Below are 18865 nucleotides of genomic sequence, written 5' to 3'. Positions count from 1 at the left end.
AACTGTGTCCATTCAATTCTTGCTTTTGGAAAATACAGAGAGAACTAGTTAGAAGAGAGCAGATTAGGGAAAGGATGCAGAGAAACACGTCTCAAGACAAGGAACTGTGAGCAAGTGCATAAGGAAGTGGAAACCATCAGTGAGCAGACACTAGGAGAGAAACAGCGAGAAGCCAAGGTACCACTAGAGGAAAAGATCCATGGACTCAGCGTGGAAATCCACAGAGCTGCCTTGTTCCCAGGCTGGTCAATCTAGATTTCCTGTTTTCTCCATTCTGTTAGCTCAGTCTATTGCCACATAGATCCTTATGATAATTATCCCTTATTTCATTTAGATTGTAACTCTGTCATTTTTTTGAAAAAGGAGGTTGAACTATGTAATCACCAAGCAATCTCTCACATCTCATTGATCTTGAGTAGCATGTTCTGAATGTATAATGAAATAGCTTAGATCAGAAGTTCCCATACTTGACCGATTATTATAATCATCTAGGGAGTTGAAAAAAGTTTAAGATTCTGGGGACTCACTGACTCAGAATATCATACAGAAAATCTTTCTGGCTTTGAGTCTCTATGCTCAGATGGTAAAAATCATGCCTCTTCTGAGAAATTAAGGCATGGAGGGGTAACCGTGTTGAAGTAAAGTGAACTATTTAATAAAGTTACTCCTAGTTTGACTCTCTTAAATTCTCATTATTATTAAAACATCATTTTCAATATTTCATAATTTATTTTCTCTATTTTTAATCCAAATATTTCTAATTTCTTGGTTTTTTTTTTTTTTTACTACTTTCTGTGTACATACATTTTAACCTAATAATGCATTTCAGTTTTTTGGTTTATGTTAATATGATTGGTTTTATACTTTACAAGAAAACTCCTTACAGCAAAATATATTATTTTACAAATAAGAGGGTAAAGGTGATATTTTACATCCCTTTTATTCTTATGTAAATTTATAAATCATGCAAACAGGGAATTCTCTGGCTGACCAGTGGTTAGGACTCAGTGCTTTCACTACTGAGGGCTGGAATTCAATCCCTGGTCAGGGAACTAAGATCCTGTAAGCCGAGAGGCATGGCCAAAACAACAACAAACAAACAAACAAAAACCCCCCAAAACAAACTTCTTTTTGCTTATCTGCATTTTCTCTTTTTTCTATAATAAACTTTCTTTTATATATAAGAGAAAATCCTTCAAAAGAGATATGATGTCAGCTACATCCTAATGAAAAACTGAGAGATCATGCTGTAAACCAGTCAAATCAAGAGTTTCTGATTTGTTTAAAATTTGTCCCTGGAGAATGGAAGGTGCTATATTAATGCTAATTACTGGGCAAGTTCAATAGGCTAACTAGAAAAGGGACTAATACAGATCTTTCAAGGCCCTTTCGTAAAATGATTATAGTTAGTCTGAAACCAATCAAAATGAGTGATAGGAAGGATATTTAAGTCAAATACATTTAGTGAAAACTAAAGACTAACATTCTAAATTTTTGTTGTACTTACAAACAGTGTTGGCTTGGGTATAAATACATTGTCTTCAGGTTCTTTAGGCGCATTCAAAGTCTTTGATTTCTGATTTTCTGTCACATTTTTGGATTCCATTTTAGTGAAAAGTAAGTTGTCCTTGGAACGCTTACTACGCATGTGAGTGATAATCTGCTTCATTGCTGCCAATTCCTGTTGATACATGAAAATAGAAGAGGAAAACAAGTATGATTTTAGCAAGCAGAACTCATGATGTTGATGTTAAAACATTTATTTTTATTCTTGAAGTAGAAAAAACATTTGAAACAATTACATTACATAAATGAGGAAAGTTGTGAAAATAACTACATATTAATGTTCAATAATGATGCACAAAAATCTCATAGTTGTTAATACTGTTAAAAGATAAGTATGTCATTCCAAAGGGGAAAGAGGGGGAGGGAGAAATAGGATAAACAGGAGTATGGGGTTAAGAGACACATACAATAGTATTATCTTGTTATACATAAAGGAGATCAGCAACAAGGATTTACTGTGTAGCACAGAGAATTATATTCAATATCTTATAATAACCTATGATGGAAAATACTCTGAAAAAATACACACGTATAACTGAATCACTTTGCTGTACACCTGAAACAAACACAGTATTATAAATCAACTATACTTCAAAAAAAATTATTCCAAAGTCTGCTGCTACTGCTAAGTTGCTTCAGTCGTGTCCGACTCTGTGCGACCCCAGAGATGGCAGCCCACCAGGCTCCCCCATCCCTGGGATTCTCCAGGTAAGAACACTGGAGTGGGTCACCATTTCCTTCTCCAAAGCATGAAAGTGAAAAGGGAAAGTGAAGTTGCTCAGTTGTTGTCTGACTCCTAGGGACCCCATGGACTGCAGCCTACCAGGCTCCTCCGTCTGTGGGATTTGCCAGGCAAGAGTACTGGAGTGGGGAGCCATTGCCTTCTCCAATTCCATAGTTTAGTGTTTCTTAAATTTTTCAGCACATTGGAATCACCTGTGGAGCTTAAAAAAAAAACCTGATGCCTGTGTTCCACCCTCAGAGATTGAGAGATAATTGAACCGGGGTGTAGCCTTGGCTCTGAAATTTTTAAAGATCCCCAGGTGATTTTAACAAATTTGGGAGTCATGGGCATAGCTACGTCCCCTGGTAGCTTTTCTACACATACTTGATAAACAGATTATTTAGGCACTTAACTTTTTCTCTTCTACCTCTTAAACTATCCTACCAGCCTTTTTTGAAATCTTGCATGAAGATGCAAGGGAAAAAGTCTGAAAAAATTTTTTCTTGTCTATTAATCAGCAGTTCAAACAATAAGTTTAATATAGCTTCAGGGTTTCTTTAACCATGTTATTCCCGGACTAAAAGACAGAAAACAAATTTATGGTTACCAAAAGGGAAAGTGGGGGGAGGGATAAATCAGGAATTTGGGATTAACAGATACGGACTGCTATATATAAAACAGATCAACATCAAGGACCAGCTTGTATAGCACAGGGAGTCAGAATCACTCTGCTCCACACCTGAAACATCGTAAATTGACTGTACTTCAGTAAAGACACAACAAAACATATTACTCCCTCTTCTTCTACAAATGAAAACCTGAGTTAGGTCTATCAGTCATTGTTTGAATTAAGAATTAGTTATGCTGAACTTGAAAAACCCAGATAAAAAATTTCCCTCATTCTTTTACATCTATTTTGTTGTTTCTTTTCCCCGTAGTCAAACCTTTAGCACCACACACTAACTAGTGGATATTTATGCTTCATTACTAAATTGATTTGATCAAACACAAGTATATGGAGAGAGGGCAGACTAAACTCTTCTTTACCTTATTCTCTGTAGAACAGTGGTAGGCTTTGTTGGAGGTAATTTTCTCCTATGATTTTATTTCATCTTCGTGCCAAGACACAAAAGTTACAGCGATAGAAAATGTTCTGCTTCCTTCTACTAATCTGTTTATAGACATCAGCTCTGTGTCACAGCAAGTTCCTACAGGCCTTTTTTTTTCTGGCTGTCATTAGTTCTATTTAGAACCATCTAGCTTGAGTGGGTATTTTAAAACAGAGCTGTTGAGTTTAAGCCACAAAGCCTTAGTAACTCACAGGGCCAAGAGAGGAGCTAGAAGAAACGATGCCAGAATCCTCTCTTTTCTGCAGGAATGGGGCTGGCTTGGCCAACGCACATGAGGATGTGTCTACCTTCAGAAACTGCCAGTCTGATATACTATTTAAAAAATTATTTATTTGGCTGTGTCCTGTCTTAGTTGCTCTGCAGCATGTGAGATTTTAGTTCCCTGACCAAGGATTGATTCCTTGTCCCCAGCATTGCAAGGTGGATTCTTAACCACTGAACCATCAGGGAAGTCCCTGATATTTGAGCCTTTTGAGGACTCATTGCTTTTGAGACTATGCTACTTCATTTATATGCTTCCCTATAGTGGAGTGTGTACCATTGATTTAATGTAAAATATGTCTGGTGTTATGGTAGATTTCAGCTCCTGTTCTAGTTACCATGCGGTAAATAGAAGTGAGAGGGGAGATAATGGTCTCTCAACCTATCAAAGGAACATTTTTTATCTGAAAGAACCTCTTTTTACTAGTCATACCTTTTGTACCTTGGCATAGAGATAAAATATTGAGAAAAAAATTTCCTCCAATACAACCTAACACTATTCTACAGATAAATAGGGTCCAGGGAATCATACCTTCTGAGGGGAGGGAAGGGAGAGACGGTAAGGATGAGGAGGGAGAAAACAAAGGGGAAGCGGGGATACCAGGCAGAGGGCTTTGGCTCCTGAGAGTCCAAGAGGAAGTCATGCTTTTGTTTCTCTTTGACCTCACCTGCTGCTAAAATAGGAACAACTACAGCTAACAGATCACTTCTGATGCTGGTCAGGAGACAGAAGGGAAATTCACAGGTTTTTAGACTAGGATGACCCCAACCGAGGGTGCTGTCACAGAACTACGGCTGTTCATCTGATAGTATTAAATGTTAGCACAGCTTCTGAAATCTAAGTAAAGAACACTGAAAAAGCAACTGAATTCTGCAAAATTCCTATTAGGATAATACACAGCTACAATGGACACCAAAATAAGATGCAGTTTTATTATGTTTTCATACAGATGATCTCTTTTATATCAATGGTAAATTTGAACAAAGAAAATTCCACTTAATGTCAAATAGTATTGACAACACCACTGGAGACCTGAGCACACAGAAAGCCAAGCACAGGTAGTGGAAATATTTCAGTACTCGGTTAGAAGTCAAAGACTCACCTATTCCAGACAGGATTATTGACTGTGTAAACTTAGGAAATCTACTCTGATTCAATAAGCTTCAGCTTCCAAACTGATCAAATGTATGCTTGTCTTACCTTTTGGGATCTTTGCCAGTCTCATAAGTGTTTGGGTATGTTTATTTTGCATTTCTTCTATTGTGAGGGTGGGCAGTTTTCCTGAGTCTAAGGGTATTACCAACTCAATGGATATAAGTTTGAGCCAACTCTGGCAGATGGTGAAGGACAGGGAAGGCTGGCAGGCTGCAGCCCATAGAGTCGCAAAGGGTCCGACACGACTGAGGCGACAGCACACACACATAGGTGATTAACAAACAACGCTGTGATAGTTTCAGGTGAACAGCGAAGGGACTCAGCCGTACATACACATGCATCCAATCTCCCCCAAACACCCCTCCCATCCAGGCTGCCACACAACACTGAGCAGAGTTCCATGTGCTATACAGCAGGCCTTTGTTGGTTATCCATTTTAAATATAGCAACCCTGACTTTCTTACAGAGATCTTTCCCCTTCTTCTTAAAGAGTTTCTGCCTTTTTTCTCCTCATTGATGGAAATGCCTTTTCCCCCACATGACCTAAGATTATCTAGCTTCTTAATCATACTGTTTGCTGGGATCAATTTTGTACTGACTGATTTTAAGACTGATGCAAAGTTGTTACTTTGAAATTTCCTTTTATTGCACATCTTGGCATGTTCCATTATTTCTTGTCTCTCTCTCTCTCTTTTTGTCATTTGATGGCAAACAATCTAGTAATTTCATGAGGGGGTACTGTGGTAAAGTACTATACTCGTCCTCAGAACTCTGCAGGTATTACTTCTCTGTTTTCTAAAGTCAGATTTCTGGGAACTATGCTGCCAAGCTAATGTTGATTTCTTTGTAAGTATTTTCTTTCTCTCGGAACTGTCAATATTGTTTACCTTTTCCTTGTAAATTTCTGTCTTTTTACCTTTTTCAAAGTTTTAGGAGAGTTTGTTCACTTTTCCTGACATCCTTCTACTGGCATTTTTAACTTACTTATAGTAACTACATGATTTTGATTTCAGCATTTTTTGAAAACACCATAAACTTTTTCCATACACTGGTTATTTTCTATAAATACTAATTTCTCAAATCTTTTTGAAGAAACTAATTACAAAACCTTGCAAGTTCTTTTCTGTCATAGAATTTTTGCTTTCTCTGGAGAAGAGTCAGTCCCTCTGTTTATTGTATGTGTGTGTGTGTTTTTTTTTTCCCCTCTTGTGCTATTAATTTTCTTCCAGTTTCTGACAGTCTTTGGTTGTGTGCCCCAATTTATGAATGAAGAAACAGACTAAATGTTTTCTTTTTGCTGCTATGGGCCATTCATCTGAATGAGATAGCTGGATATGTGGACAAGAAAATCTGCCAAGCAGGTTTCACTCTAGGGTCCTCAGATGGAAAGTAGGCTCTCTTATCCAAAATTAAAAAATGTGGAATATCTTATTCAGGGACCCTTCTTTTCGGCAGTCCTAGTCAATTCCTGGCAAATGCTCCATTAATTTAGAAAGTCATTTGTCAAAATATTTCTTTTAATTTCTGCTTTTTAAAAATCATAGAATCATTACTCATTCATTATAAAATTCAAGTACAGCAAAAGTACCCTGCCTCAACTCTCTTTTCCATATACCACTTGTGTGAGACCTTGAAACATTCTTCTATAGCAGTCTGACTGTTAAGAATATTCATTAGTTCTGATACGTTTTCTAGTGATCTACAAAAACCTAATAGGATATATCTTACAATTCTAGTATATCAAACATGTAAGAAAATTACCGTAACTTCAGGAATGAAGGAACCATTCATTAAAATGAACAAATGTAGAACTGCATCCAATTATATGATTGTAACAATATAAAAATAAAACAAAACAATAAAAACCACACTGCAGTACTCTACTCCTCAAGTGGAAGAGTAAAGGACATTCTTATGACGCTTCCAGATGGTGAAGATGTTGAAGATGATGACTGTACCAACACTCTCTATAAAGGAGATAAACTACTCTCTTGAATGTGAACACACATATCCTGGTCATTTCGTACAAACTATTTGCATAGAGGGTGGCATATTAAAAGAGCTCCACTGCAGAGCAGCTGCTTAAGAGTATCGCATGGTTGATGCCAATAGATGGCTGAAAGTTGTAAACTCTGCAAACATGTTGGCAAGGGGACACACAGATGGCATTTCTTGATGAAAATAGCTCTAAGAAGTATAATGCAAACATGTGCTCCACTGGAGGTTACACTGAAGTGCTCTTTAGGGGAATAACAATGTATCTGGCAGTCAGGTCAGCATTCTGTGCATCCTTCTTACCTGAGCTAACCCGAGGTAAAAACCAACCTGGTTTTAAACCAAAACAAAAGAGTCTGAAATGAAGTACATGGATGCAGTCTCAAAAATGACAGAATGATCTCTGTTTGTTTCCAAGGCAAACCATTCAATATCACAGTAATCCAAGTCTATGCCCCAACCAGAAACGCTGAAGAAGCTGAAGTTGAACGGTTCTATGAAGACCTACAAGACCTTTTAGAACTAACACCCAAAAAAGATGTCCTTTTCATTATAGGGGACTGGAATGCAAAAGTAGGAAGTCAAGAAACACCTGGAGTAACAGGCAAATTTGGCCTTGGAATATGGAATGAAGCAGGGCAAAGGCTAATAGAGTTTTGCCAAGAGAACGTACTGGTCATAACAACACCCTCTTCCAACAACACAAGAGAAGACTCTACACATGGACATCACTAGATGGTCAACACCGAAATCAGATTGATTATATTCTTTGCATCCAAAGATGGAGAAGCTCTATACAGTCAGCAAAAACAAGACTGGGAGCTGACTGTAGCTCAGATCATGAACTCCTTATTACCAAATTCAGACTTAAATTGAAGAAAGTAGGAAGAACCACTAGACCATTCAGATATGACCTAAATCAAATCCTTTACAATTATACAGTGTGAAGTGAGAAAAAGATTCAAGGGATTAGATCTGATAGACGGAGTGCCTGATGAACTATGGACAGAGGTTCCTGACATTGTACAGGAGACAGGGATCAAGACCATCCCCAAGAAAAAGAAATGCAAAAAAGCAAAATGACTGTCTGAGGAGGTCTGACAAATAGCTGTGAAAAGAAGAGAAGTGAAAAGCAAAGGAGAAAAGGGAAGTTATATTCATTTGAATGCAGAGTTCCAAAGAACAGCAAGGAGAGCTACGAAAGCCTTCCTCAGTGATTAGTGCAAAGAAATAGAGGAAAACAATAGAATGGGAAAGACTAGAGATCTCTTCGAGAAAATTGGAGATACCAAGGGAACATTTCATGCAAAGATGGGCACAAAAAAGGACAGAAATGGTATGGACCTAACAGAAGCAGAAGATATTAAGAAGAGGTGGCAAGAATACACAGAAGAACTGTACAAAAAAGATCTTCACGACCCAGATAATCATGATGGTGTGATCACTCACCTAGAGCCAGAAACTCTGGAATGTGAAGTCAAGTGGGCCTTAGGAAGCATCACTATGAACAAAGCTGGTGGAGGTGATGGAATTCCAGTTGAGCTATTTCAAATCCTAAAAGTTGATGTTGTGAAAGTGCTGCACTCAATATGCCAGCAAGTTTGGAAAACTCAGCGGTGGCCACAGGACTGGTCAGTTTTCATTCCATCCCAAAGAAAGGGAATGCCAAAGAATGCTCAAACTACCACACAATTGGACTCATCTCATACACTAGTAAAGTAATGCTCAAAATTCTCCACGCCAGGCTTCAACAGTACGTGAACCGTGAACTTCCAGATGTTCAAGCTGGTTTTAGAAAAGGCAGAGGAACCAGAGATCAAATTGCCAACATACACTGGATCATTGAAAAAGCAAGAGAGTTCCAGAAAAACATTTATTTCTGCTTTACTGACTATACCAAAGCTTTGACTGTGTGGATCACAATGAACTGTGGAAAATTCTGTAAGAGATGGGAATACTGGATCACCAGACCTGCCTCTTGAGAAACCTGTATGAAGGTCAGGAAGCAAGTTAGAACTGGACACGGAACAACAGACTGGTTCCAAATTGGGAAAGGAATATGTCAAGGCTGTATATTGTCACCCTGTTTATTTAACTTATATGCATAGTACATCATGACAAACACTGGTTGGAGGAAGCACAAGCTGGAATCAAGATTGCTGGGAGAAATATCAATAACCTCAGATATGCATATGACACCACCCTTATGGCAGAAAGTGAAGAACTAAAGAGCCTCTTGATGAAAGTGAGAGTGAAAAAGTTGGCTTAAAACTCAACATTCAGAAGACTAAGATCATGGCATCTGGTCCCATCACTTCATGGGAAATAGATGGGGAAACAGTGGAAACAGTATCAGACTTTATTTTTTTGGGCTCCAAAATCACTGCAGATGGTGACTGCAGCCATGAAATTAAAAGACGCTTGCTCCTTGGAAGAAAAGTTACGACCAACCCAGACAGCATACTGAAAAGCAGAGACATAACTTTGCCAACAAAGGCCCGTCTAGTCAAGGGTATGGTTTTTCCAGTGGTCATGTTATGGATGTGACAGCTGGACTATAAAAAGAGCTGAGCACTGAAGAACTGATGCTTTTGAACTGTGGTGTTGGAGAAGACTCTTGAGAGTCCCTTGGACTGCAAGGAGATCCAATCAGTCCATCCTAAAGGAAATCATTCCTGAATATTCATTGGAAGGACTGATGTTGAAGCTGAAACTCCAATACTTTGGCCACCTGATGTGAAGAACTGACTCAGTTGAAAAGATTCTGATGCTGGGAAAGATTGAGGGCAGGAAGCGAAGGTGACGACAGAGGATGAGATGGTTGGATGGCATCACTGACTCAATGGACATGAGTTTGAGTCAACTCTGGGAGTTGATGATGGACAGGGAAGCCTGGTGTGCTGCAGTCCATCGGGTCACAAAGAGTCAGACACGACTGAGAGACTGAACTGAACTGAACTGTCCTAAACCAAGTACATACCTATATTGGAGGTTTAAACTACTTCTGAAAGAGCATTTAAACATTTTATTTTGGAAACTTTTAGTCCCCGTTTTCTACTGCTTGACTTTAACCATTATCAACATTTTGGCAATAAATTGTTTTTTCTTAAAAACAGCTTTATTGAGATATAACTCACTTGCCAATATAGTCATCCATTTAAAGTATAAAGTAAAAAAAAAATTTTCCCATCACCTCAGAAGGAAACCCTGAGTCCTTTAGGAATCACTCCACTATCTCATCCTGCCCTCAATTTACCAGCCACAAGCAACTACTAATCGACTTTCTATTTCTGTGGATTTCTTTGTTCAAGACATTTCAAATGAATGGAACATGTGTGCCATTGTGACCAGCTTCTTTCACTTAGCGTGGTATTTTCAAGGTGCATGATGTTATATATCTACTAGTAACTCATTTCTTTTTATGACTGAGTAATATTTCATTGTACAGCTATCCCACATTTTGTTTAATCCATTCATCAGCTGGTGGACTTTTGGGTTGTTTACACATTTTGGTTGCTGTGAATAATGCTGTTAACATCTAACATTCATGTACAAGTTTCTGTGTAGACATGTTTTCATTTCTCGAGTATAAAACTAGTTGTGGAACTGCTGGGTCATATGGTATCTCCATGTTTAATCATCTGAGGAACTGCCATAATGTTCTGTCAACATTGTTTTTATCTACTTCCTTTCCAGTTATTTTGAAATAATTGAAAGCAGATTTCAGACCTCAGATCATTTCACTTGTAAATATTTCAGTAGAGATTTTTAACAGATAAGGATTAAAAAAAAAAACAACACCCAAAATATCATTATCACATCTAACAAAATAGTTTAAAAGAAAAGGCAAAATTATTTCAAAGTTATCTATTGATACTCTAAGTGCCCAAAGACAATTTAAAATCATTATCAAAGCAAATTTTTAGCACATCTCAATGTATGATTTAAAAAGTTTATTATTATTGGAGTATAATTGTTTTACAATGTTGTGTTAGCTTCAGCTGTATAACATGAATCAGCGTGTATGTAAGTATACATATATATCCCCTCCTTCTGGAGCCTCCCTCCCAGCCTGCCCCCCCACCCAACTCCTCTAAGTCTTCACAGAGCACGGAGCTGAGCTCCCTGTGTTACACAGCAGCTTCCCACAAGCTATCCATTTTACACATGGTACTGAATATATGTCAATGCTACTCTCTCAATTCATTCAATATATAATTTTTGAAGAAGGTAAAATATACCTTGAATGCCAATGCCACTACACTCTAAACAATAGATAAAACAGATTTTTGTCTGGCAAATTAATATTCATGTAGTATTTATATGTTACAGGCTTTGCACTATGTATTTTACACAAAAATGTAATCTTCAGGATTTCCCTGGTAGTCCAGTGGCTAAGACTCTGTGTTCCCAATTCAGGGGGCCTGGGTTTGATCCCTGGTCAGGGAACTAGACCTTGCATGCTGCAACTGAAGTTCACTGCTGCCAGTAAAGATCCTGTATCCCAAACAGAGATCAAAGAACTCATGTGCTGCAACTAAGACCCAGCACACACCCAATAAATCGAAAAAAAAAAAAAATTTCATCTGTTAAATACCAAGAGGTAGATATTACTGCAATTCTCAAGACAAACTGAGGTTTAAAGATTTTAAGAAATACAGCCAAATTCATTAGCTATTAAGAAATGAAATCAGGATTCAAATGAATTCAAAGCAATTCAAATTAGAATTCAAACAAATTCATTATGTACACAATAATGCAGATGCTTTCTATCAAGGCCTTTGACAGTCACAATTTCAGGTTTGGAAGGGACCTTCAAGTTATTTAACCTCTATACAAAACAAAACAAAGCAACAACAGCAACCACACAAAGCAAACCAAACATGTCTCCATATAATGTCTACCCTTAGGTTTTAATTCCAGCCTTTGGAGAGATGTATCGCAAGTTTATTTCTGCCTCTTTCTCATGTCTACTTCGAATTTCTTGTATCTCTCTAAATCTTTTCTACCCTGTTGTTCAGTTGCTCAGTAGTGACTGACTTTTTGTGATCCCGTGGACTGCAGCATGCCAGGCTTCCCTGTCCTTCACTATCTCCCGGAGTTTGCTCAAACTCATATCCATTGAGTCAATGATGCCCATCCAACCATCTGTCCATCTGCCCATCTGTCATCCCCTTCTCCTGCCCTCACACTTTCCCAGCATCAGGTCTTTTCCCATGAGGTGGCTCTTCACATCAGGTGGCCAAAGTATCGAAGCTTCAGTTTTCTTCTCTAAACACCTCCAAATCCCTTAATCTCTCTTGGCTGAATGGAATTCTTTTATCATCTTGATTATTTTCCTCTGATTACCTCCTAGTAAGTATTCAAAGTTTTAAGTCTAGAACAGAATGAAGTCCTGGCCATAGCAGAGAAGAATAAGGCTTATCAACTCCTTATTCTAATGCATTTCAGATGATAAATATTTTTGGAGTCATATCCTATCTACCATGGAAAGCTTAGTGAGAGCTCAAGGATTTGGTAAATGAGACATGATTATGCTGTCATAGCCTAGGGGACATAACTAATCACTAACAACATTCTTTCCTGAACTTGGATATAATCTTAAGGTCATCCTCAACAGTGAGGCAGGTAGAGGAAGCTAGCATTATTACACACTGAAGTAGGCTACTGCCACTGATGACTGAGAACAGAAGTGTGGGCACCTCAGTTCGGTTCTGATTGGTTTGTGCAGATCCCTCATTCATCTGATTACTGAATTTCACCTTGGACTTCTAACGGCCTTGCCTCTGGTACACATGTCGTCTTGTACCTGGCTTTTCCTTCTGTACCAGGATTCATCTAGCTGTTGTCTGCTTTCTGGCTTTTATTATTTCAGTATAATCTGGTAGGTTTTGATGCAAATTCTTGTTGATTTCCATCATTAATTTCAGACTCCAGGCTCTTTGAGACTCTTTGGTGTCTGGAGTGCGACTCACTCTAGTGCCTGAACTTCTCCATATTCCCAGTCTTCCTTCAGTGTCAGCAACTTGATACAGGATATAGATGTCCTAAGTTTAAATTAAAATACTGCCAAAGAAGACCATAATCATCTCATTTCACTGTTAATATTCTCTCCTGGCCAACACATATTTCCAGAGACTTATTTTAATAGCTTTGCAGTTTGTTTTATGCGTGTCCTTATACCCAAGAATTGTTTAGTTTGTTATAAACGGCTGCTATCCTAAGAGTCATAAAAACACAGGGTTAGAAATGATAGCAAGAGGTCATTTACTTGTTCCTTACTGATAAAAAAAGGTCAGAGAAGTGTACTTACTATTTAAAAGGAAACATACCAAACTTCTAAAATGTAGTGGGAAAAATACACATTTCATTCTTTAAAAAAACAAAACAAACCTAAAACTAGAAAAGAAAGGTCTATGTGATACGTAATAGATGTGAAAGTGTGATGCAAAAAATGTTAAAAGGGCATATGTACACAAATAAGGTATTTCTATGGTGAGATAGAATGTTTCACTCAAGACAGAATTTTACCTGCAGGACACAACAGGGGTATTTGTAATTTTAAACCTGATGATGAAAAGATTAAAAAAGAAGCCAAGGTACTTGTGAAGATCAAAATAATCTGACCTAGCTCTGTTAAGTTTAGTGCAAGTCCACATAAACATGGAGGACTACAGAGTATAATCTTAAACAAAAAAGGTGCGTCTTTAGGCAATTCAAAACTGAGGAGAGGAAACACTCAGTTGCTGCTTCTGTCAAGTGTGTATAAGGCCATCACAGGGCTCTTTGGATATTTTAATTATAACATAATTGGGCTGAAAACAATTAAAATATTTTGGTAGGAAGAAGTTATATTATTATACTTTTACACAGTAGGTTTAGTTTAGTCATACTTCAAGTATATTTAAATCCAACACTTGCAATGAGTATTTTTTGCAATACTTTACTCTCTGAATTTCCTCAGACCTAAACTCATATACCCTTATGTGGAAAAAATAAGCATTCTCAAATTTTATAGGGAAAATATGACTTATACTATATATGTTTTAGCTTTCCACTATAATAATTACCTTTAAAACACTCTTTTACATCTAGGAAATCAAAAACAAATTTGAACTTGAAGAGCACACTATGATGAGAAGTGTATCAATCTGAGAAATAATTACATCTTCATTTAAAGAAAAATTAACTTACCCACACAGTATTTTTTTAAGTCATGATGACTGTTCTGACTGTAAAATTTAACTACATAGGTGTCTAAGAAAAACATGTAAAAAGGTATTCTTAAGGAAATTTCAAAATAGTTAAGTATGAACCAAAAAGAATGACACACATATAGAAATATGTAATTTGTTTGAGCCCTTTATGAAGTGGATTGCCTCAGGGGCACTTGTGATGCCGAAACGTCCCTGAAACTTTCCGAGAAATCACAAAGAACATAGGAGTTAGTCCTGGAACATAAACATACCATAAAAGAATGATAATTATACCGTGACTTCATTTTGCAGAAACCTGGCTAACTGCAGGGGTTTTTTTTTTTTTAAGTGACACACATCGCAGTAAGAGGCAAGTTATCTGGAACCGTGGGAGTTAGGCCAACATTCAGGCAAGTGTGAGGCCTTGCACATTCTAGGCACTTACTAAGAAGTGGTTGGTTAAGTTCTGGTTAAATACTAACTGAAATGCTTGTGGACCTTGAGAGAGATTATTGACAGAAGCGCACTGGGTGAAAGGGTAGAAGAAGCTCAAGTTTTATTTTTTAAAATTTTATTTATTTTATTTTTGGCTGTGGTTGGTCTTCATTGGTGCTGGTGGGCTTTCTCTAGCTGTGGCTCATGGGGGCTACTCTCTATTGGTGGTGTATGGGCTTCTCATGCTGTGGGCACAAGCTCTAGGGCATTTGGGCTTAGCAGTTGTGGCGCAAGGGCCCAGCTGCTCTGCGGTATATGGAATCTTAACACACCACGCATCATCGGACCCACATCCTCTGTCCTGACAGCCATATTCCTAACCACTGGGCCACCAGGGAAGTCCGAAGTTCAGGTTTTAGAAACAGATGTATTATGTTCCACAAATATATATGTATGAGGGGGGAGCATGTGAATATATTAAAGGTTGGTTTCTAAAGCCCTCTATTTGACAGCTTCTAGTGAAATTATTCCTGGAGAAGGGAAAGGCTACCCACTCCAGTATTCTGGCCTGGAGAATTCCATGGACTATAGTCCATGGGGTCGCAAAGAGTCGGACATGACCGAGCGACTTTCACTCACACTCACTCAGTGAAATTATTATTGAAGACTGAAAAAGATCACAGTTTAACATTTAATTGAATACTTGCACAGTGTGTGTGTGTATGTTCAGTTGGGCAGTCGTGCCTGACTCTTTGCGACCCCATGCACTGCAGCCCACCAGGCTCCCCTGTCCATGGAATTCTCCAGGCAAGAATACTGGCATGGGTTGCCATTTCCTCCTCCAGGGGATCTTCTCCACCCAGGGACTGAACCTGTATCTTCTGCACTGGCAGGAAGATTCTTTATCACTGAGCCACTGAATCTGGGAAGCCCAACTGAATACTTACTATGTGCTAAATACTGTGCTAAAGGCTAATACACAAAGAAAAACTAGGCACTTCATTGGCAAGACGCATGTGTAATTATGATATATAGTGGTAGGAATATTAATACAAATATTTTTAGAGTTGTGGGAAAGAGATTTCAAAAAGCTTAAGTTTTTCTTTACTGAGTTATGAACGGCTTCAAAGAATAGATAACATTTGGACTGATTCTTGAAAAGGATGGAAAAGAGGGAAGGAACCTACATACACTGACTTATTGTCATATGTCAGAAAAGTACTACATTGTTTAATTCTCATACAATCCTGAGTTTAGAGGGGTTAAATTATTGTCTTAAGAATCCATAGTTACTAAGTAGCAGAGCTATCTTGTCTGTTCGATTGCTATATTTTCCCACAGTATTTCAAAATATGTGATGTAAAGAATATAAAGGTAATTCCAGTCTTACAAGTTAATGAGAGCTGAACATATACATTTGTAATTCTGGATCAGACCAACTGCCTACCTTCTCCATGTTTGCACCTAGTATGCTGAGTGAGTGTAAGCTGCTAGAGAAAAATTACACAGAATGGTACTGCAATGAACATATGACATCTCACCTTGGCAATTATTTGTTATGTCTGTAACACACATCACTCATTTATTATACAGCTATTTCAAACTTGTATTTTTCTCAAAATTCTGATCCTGGGACTTCCATGGTGGTCTGGTGATTAAGACTGCGTGCTTGTACTACAGGGGGAAAGGGTTTGATCCCTGTTTGGGGAACTAAGATCCCACATACCGCTGTCCGGTATGGCTAAAAAAAATTAACAGAGATTTCCCTGGTGGTACAGTGGATAGGAATCTGCCTGCTAATGTAGGGACACAGGTCTGACCCCTGGCCTGGGAAGATTCCACATGCCGTGGAACAACTAAAGCCCGTGCGCCACAACTAGTGAGTCTCCAAGCTGACTGAAGGGTAAACTGAAGCCCGTTTACCCGGAGCCTGTGCTCTGCAACAAGAGAAGCCACCAAAGTGAGAAGCCTGCATACCACAATGAAGAAAAGCCCCTGCTCATTGCAACTAGAGAAAGTCTGCATGCAGCAAAGAAGACCCAGCACCATCAAAAATAAATAAAAAACCAAATTCTGATCCTACCACCTGTCTTGCCATTAGAAAACAGCCATTAGGTGGGAACTTCCTAAATTCTTGCCACTGAACCTACTAAGTTACTTTTATTTTTTTTATTTTCTAAGTTGCTTCAGTCGTGTCCGACTCTCTGCGACCCCATGGACTGCAGCCTACCAGGCTTCTCCGTCCATGGGATTCTCCAGGCAGGAACACTGGAGTGGGTTGCCATTTCCTTTTCCACTAAGTTACTTTTAACATAGTTTTTATTTCTCCTCTTCAAAATGGAAAAGGTGCCCCCTCCTATCTAAAGTTAAATCCCATCATTTCATCCTGGATCTCTTTCTTTCCCAGCACTTTTGCTCAATTGATCCTCTTTTGAACTTTCAGTGTCTCCCTCTGATTGGCTCCTTCCTATCACCACTTAGGCTGGATACACTCCAACTCAGGAAGGTAAAAGCCCTTGATCTCATGCTCCCTCCCTGACCACCTTATATTCTCTTAAACAGTTGTTGTCCAGTCATTAAATCGTGTCCAACTCTTTGCAACTCCACAGACTGCAGCATGCCAGGCTCCTTGAGTTTGTTCTATCTCCTGGAATTTGCTCATATTCATGTCCATCGAGTCGGTGATGCTACCTAACCATCTCACCCTTTGCCACTCCCTTGTCCTTTTGACATCAATCTTTCCCAGCATTGGGGTCTCTTCCAATGAGTTGGCTCTCTGCATCATGTGGCCAAATTGCTCCAGTAGTTGAAGGGACTTACAAGAGTGTTTTCCAGTAGCACAATTCAAAAGCATCAATTCTTCGGCACTTGGCCTTCTTTATGGTCCAACTCTCATATCTGTACATGATTACTGGAAAAACCCCAGCTTTGACTATACAGACCTTTGTTGGCAAAATGATGTCTCTGCTTTTGAACATGCTGTCTAGGTTTGTCATAGCTTTTCTTCCAAAGAGCAAGCATCTTTTAATTTCATGGCCACAATCCTTATTCAGAGGGTTATCTATTTTTTCTATTATTATTTTTCAACTTCTATGCATTTACCAGTTCACTGCAATCTGCCTTTTAGCACCACTGAAACTGCTTTTTTTTCTGTTTTAGCGTTTTTAAAAATCCAAATGACACTTTCTTTTTTATCTTTGTTTGACCTGGCCCTTTGGCAGCTGAAGCCACTGCTGCCAACCTCCTCCCTACTGAACGGTTCTGGCCTTAGGGATCCACACTTCCTGATGTGCCTGCCATTTCTCTGATCACTCCTCACTCTAGTGTGAGCTTTTTTTGCTCTGCCTATTCTTAAACTATTAGTACTCATCAAGACTCTGTCCTACACCCCTCTCGATTCTCACTCTATACACCTTCACTAGTTCATTCTATCTGCTTCCGTGTACACACCGTGTTCATGCTTTGACTCTCAAATCTCTAGCTCTAGAAAAGTCCTCTTCCTTGGACTCCAGAACCTACATTTCAAACTCTCTATGAATATATCCACTTAGATATTTTCTTGAGTTCTTTCCTAAACCTATTCATCCTATGGCCTTCATAGCATCACCATAAACCCAGGACACAAGCCAAAACCCCAGGCATCAATTCTCATTCCTTCTCTCATCATTCCCTAAATCCAATCAATCACCAAGCTCATAGTTTTCAAATTGGTTCATTTTTGTTGAACCCCAACATCACCAGTTTAAGCTCATGATACCAACTATTGCTCAATAAAACACTGAAAAGCTTCCTAAGAGGAGCTCTTACCACTGTCCCTAACACAGTTAGAATTTAAAGAATTTAAAAAAGAGCTTTTATATCCATTTCTTAAAATTATGCTCAGTATTTTACTAGATACTTAGCTGATTAAAGATATTTTTCCTGCTCTTGAAAGCTTAGATTCTAAGGACATATGATGAAATAAGAAAAGTCATTCTAAGGAATCATATTTCTTATACTCAAAACTGAATGTTGAATTTGAAGCCCTGATACTGTTAACTAAAAGTGAGGTCATGTTAGTCGGTCTTTTCCTTTATATTTTTAAAAACCTAATTATTTAAGATTTATATTTTATATTTTTAATACATAAAAGATCTTAGTATAAATGGAGGCACTGAAGGGTAAAAAAGATTTCATTCCACTTGAAAGATAAAGAGAAAGCTACTTTGAAGCATCATAAGTGAAAGAAAAGAAAAAGATTACAACACCTGGATAAGATATTTAGCTCTGAGTTTTCTGTCAACTAAGACAAAAAGGAAACACGTTAAATTATACAGTTCTCATTTTCTGGAAAAAAAAAAAAAAGCATATAGCTTCATCTACTGTGGCAAAAATTTTCCTGGAACTCACGCAAACAATAATT

General features: G+C 38.2%; 1 protein-coding gene across 3 annotated transcripts in view; it reads right to left on the bottom strand.

The window, feature by feature from the left end:
• PIBF1 (progesterone immunomodulatory binding factor 1) overlaps positions 1–18865 on the bottom strand; it is a 233690-nt gene that overhangs the window by 16832 nt on the left and 197993 nt on the right. For all 3 annotated transcript variants that reach the window (XM_002691887.6, XM_059892258.1, XM_059892259.1), the window contains exon 17: positions 1508–1681. In XM_002691887.6, coding sequence (XP_002691933.2) covers positions 1508–1681 — 174 coding nt within the window. The remainder of the gene's footprint in view (positions 1–1507; positions 1682–18865) is intronic.

The sequence above is a fragment of the Bos taurus genome, chromosome 12 (assembly GCF_002263795.3).
Source record: "Bos taurus isolate L1 Dominette 01449 registration number 42190680 breed Hereford chromosome 12, ARS-UCD2.0, whole genome shotgun sequence".
In the NCBI taxonomy this organism is placed as follows: Eukaryota; Metazoa; Chordata; class Mammalia; order Artiodactyla; family Bovidae; genus Bos; species Bos taurus.
This window is presented reverse-complemented; position numbering and strand designations above follow the sequence as displayed.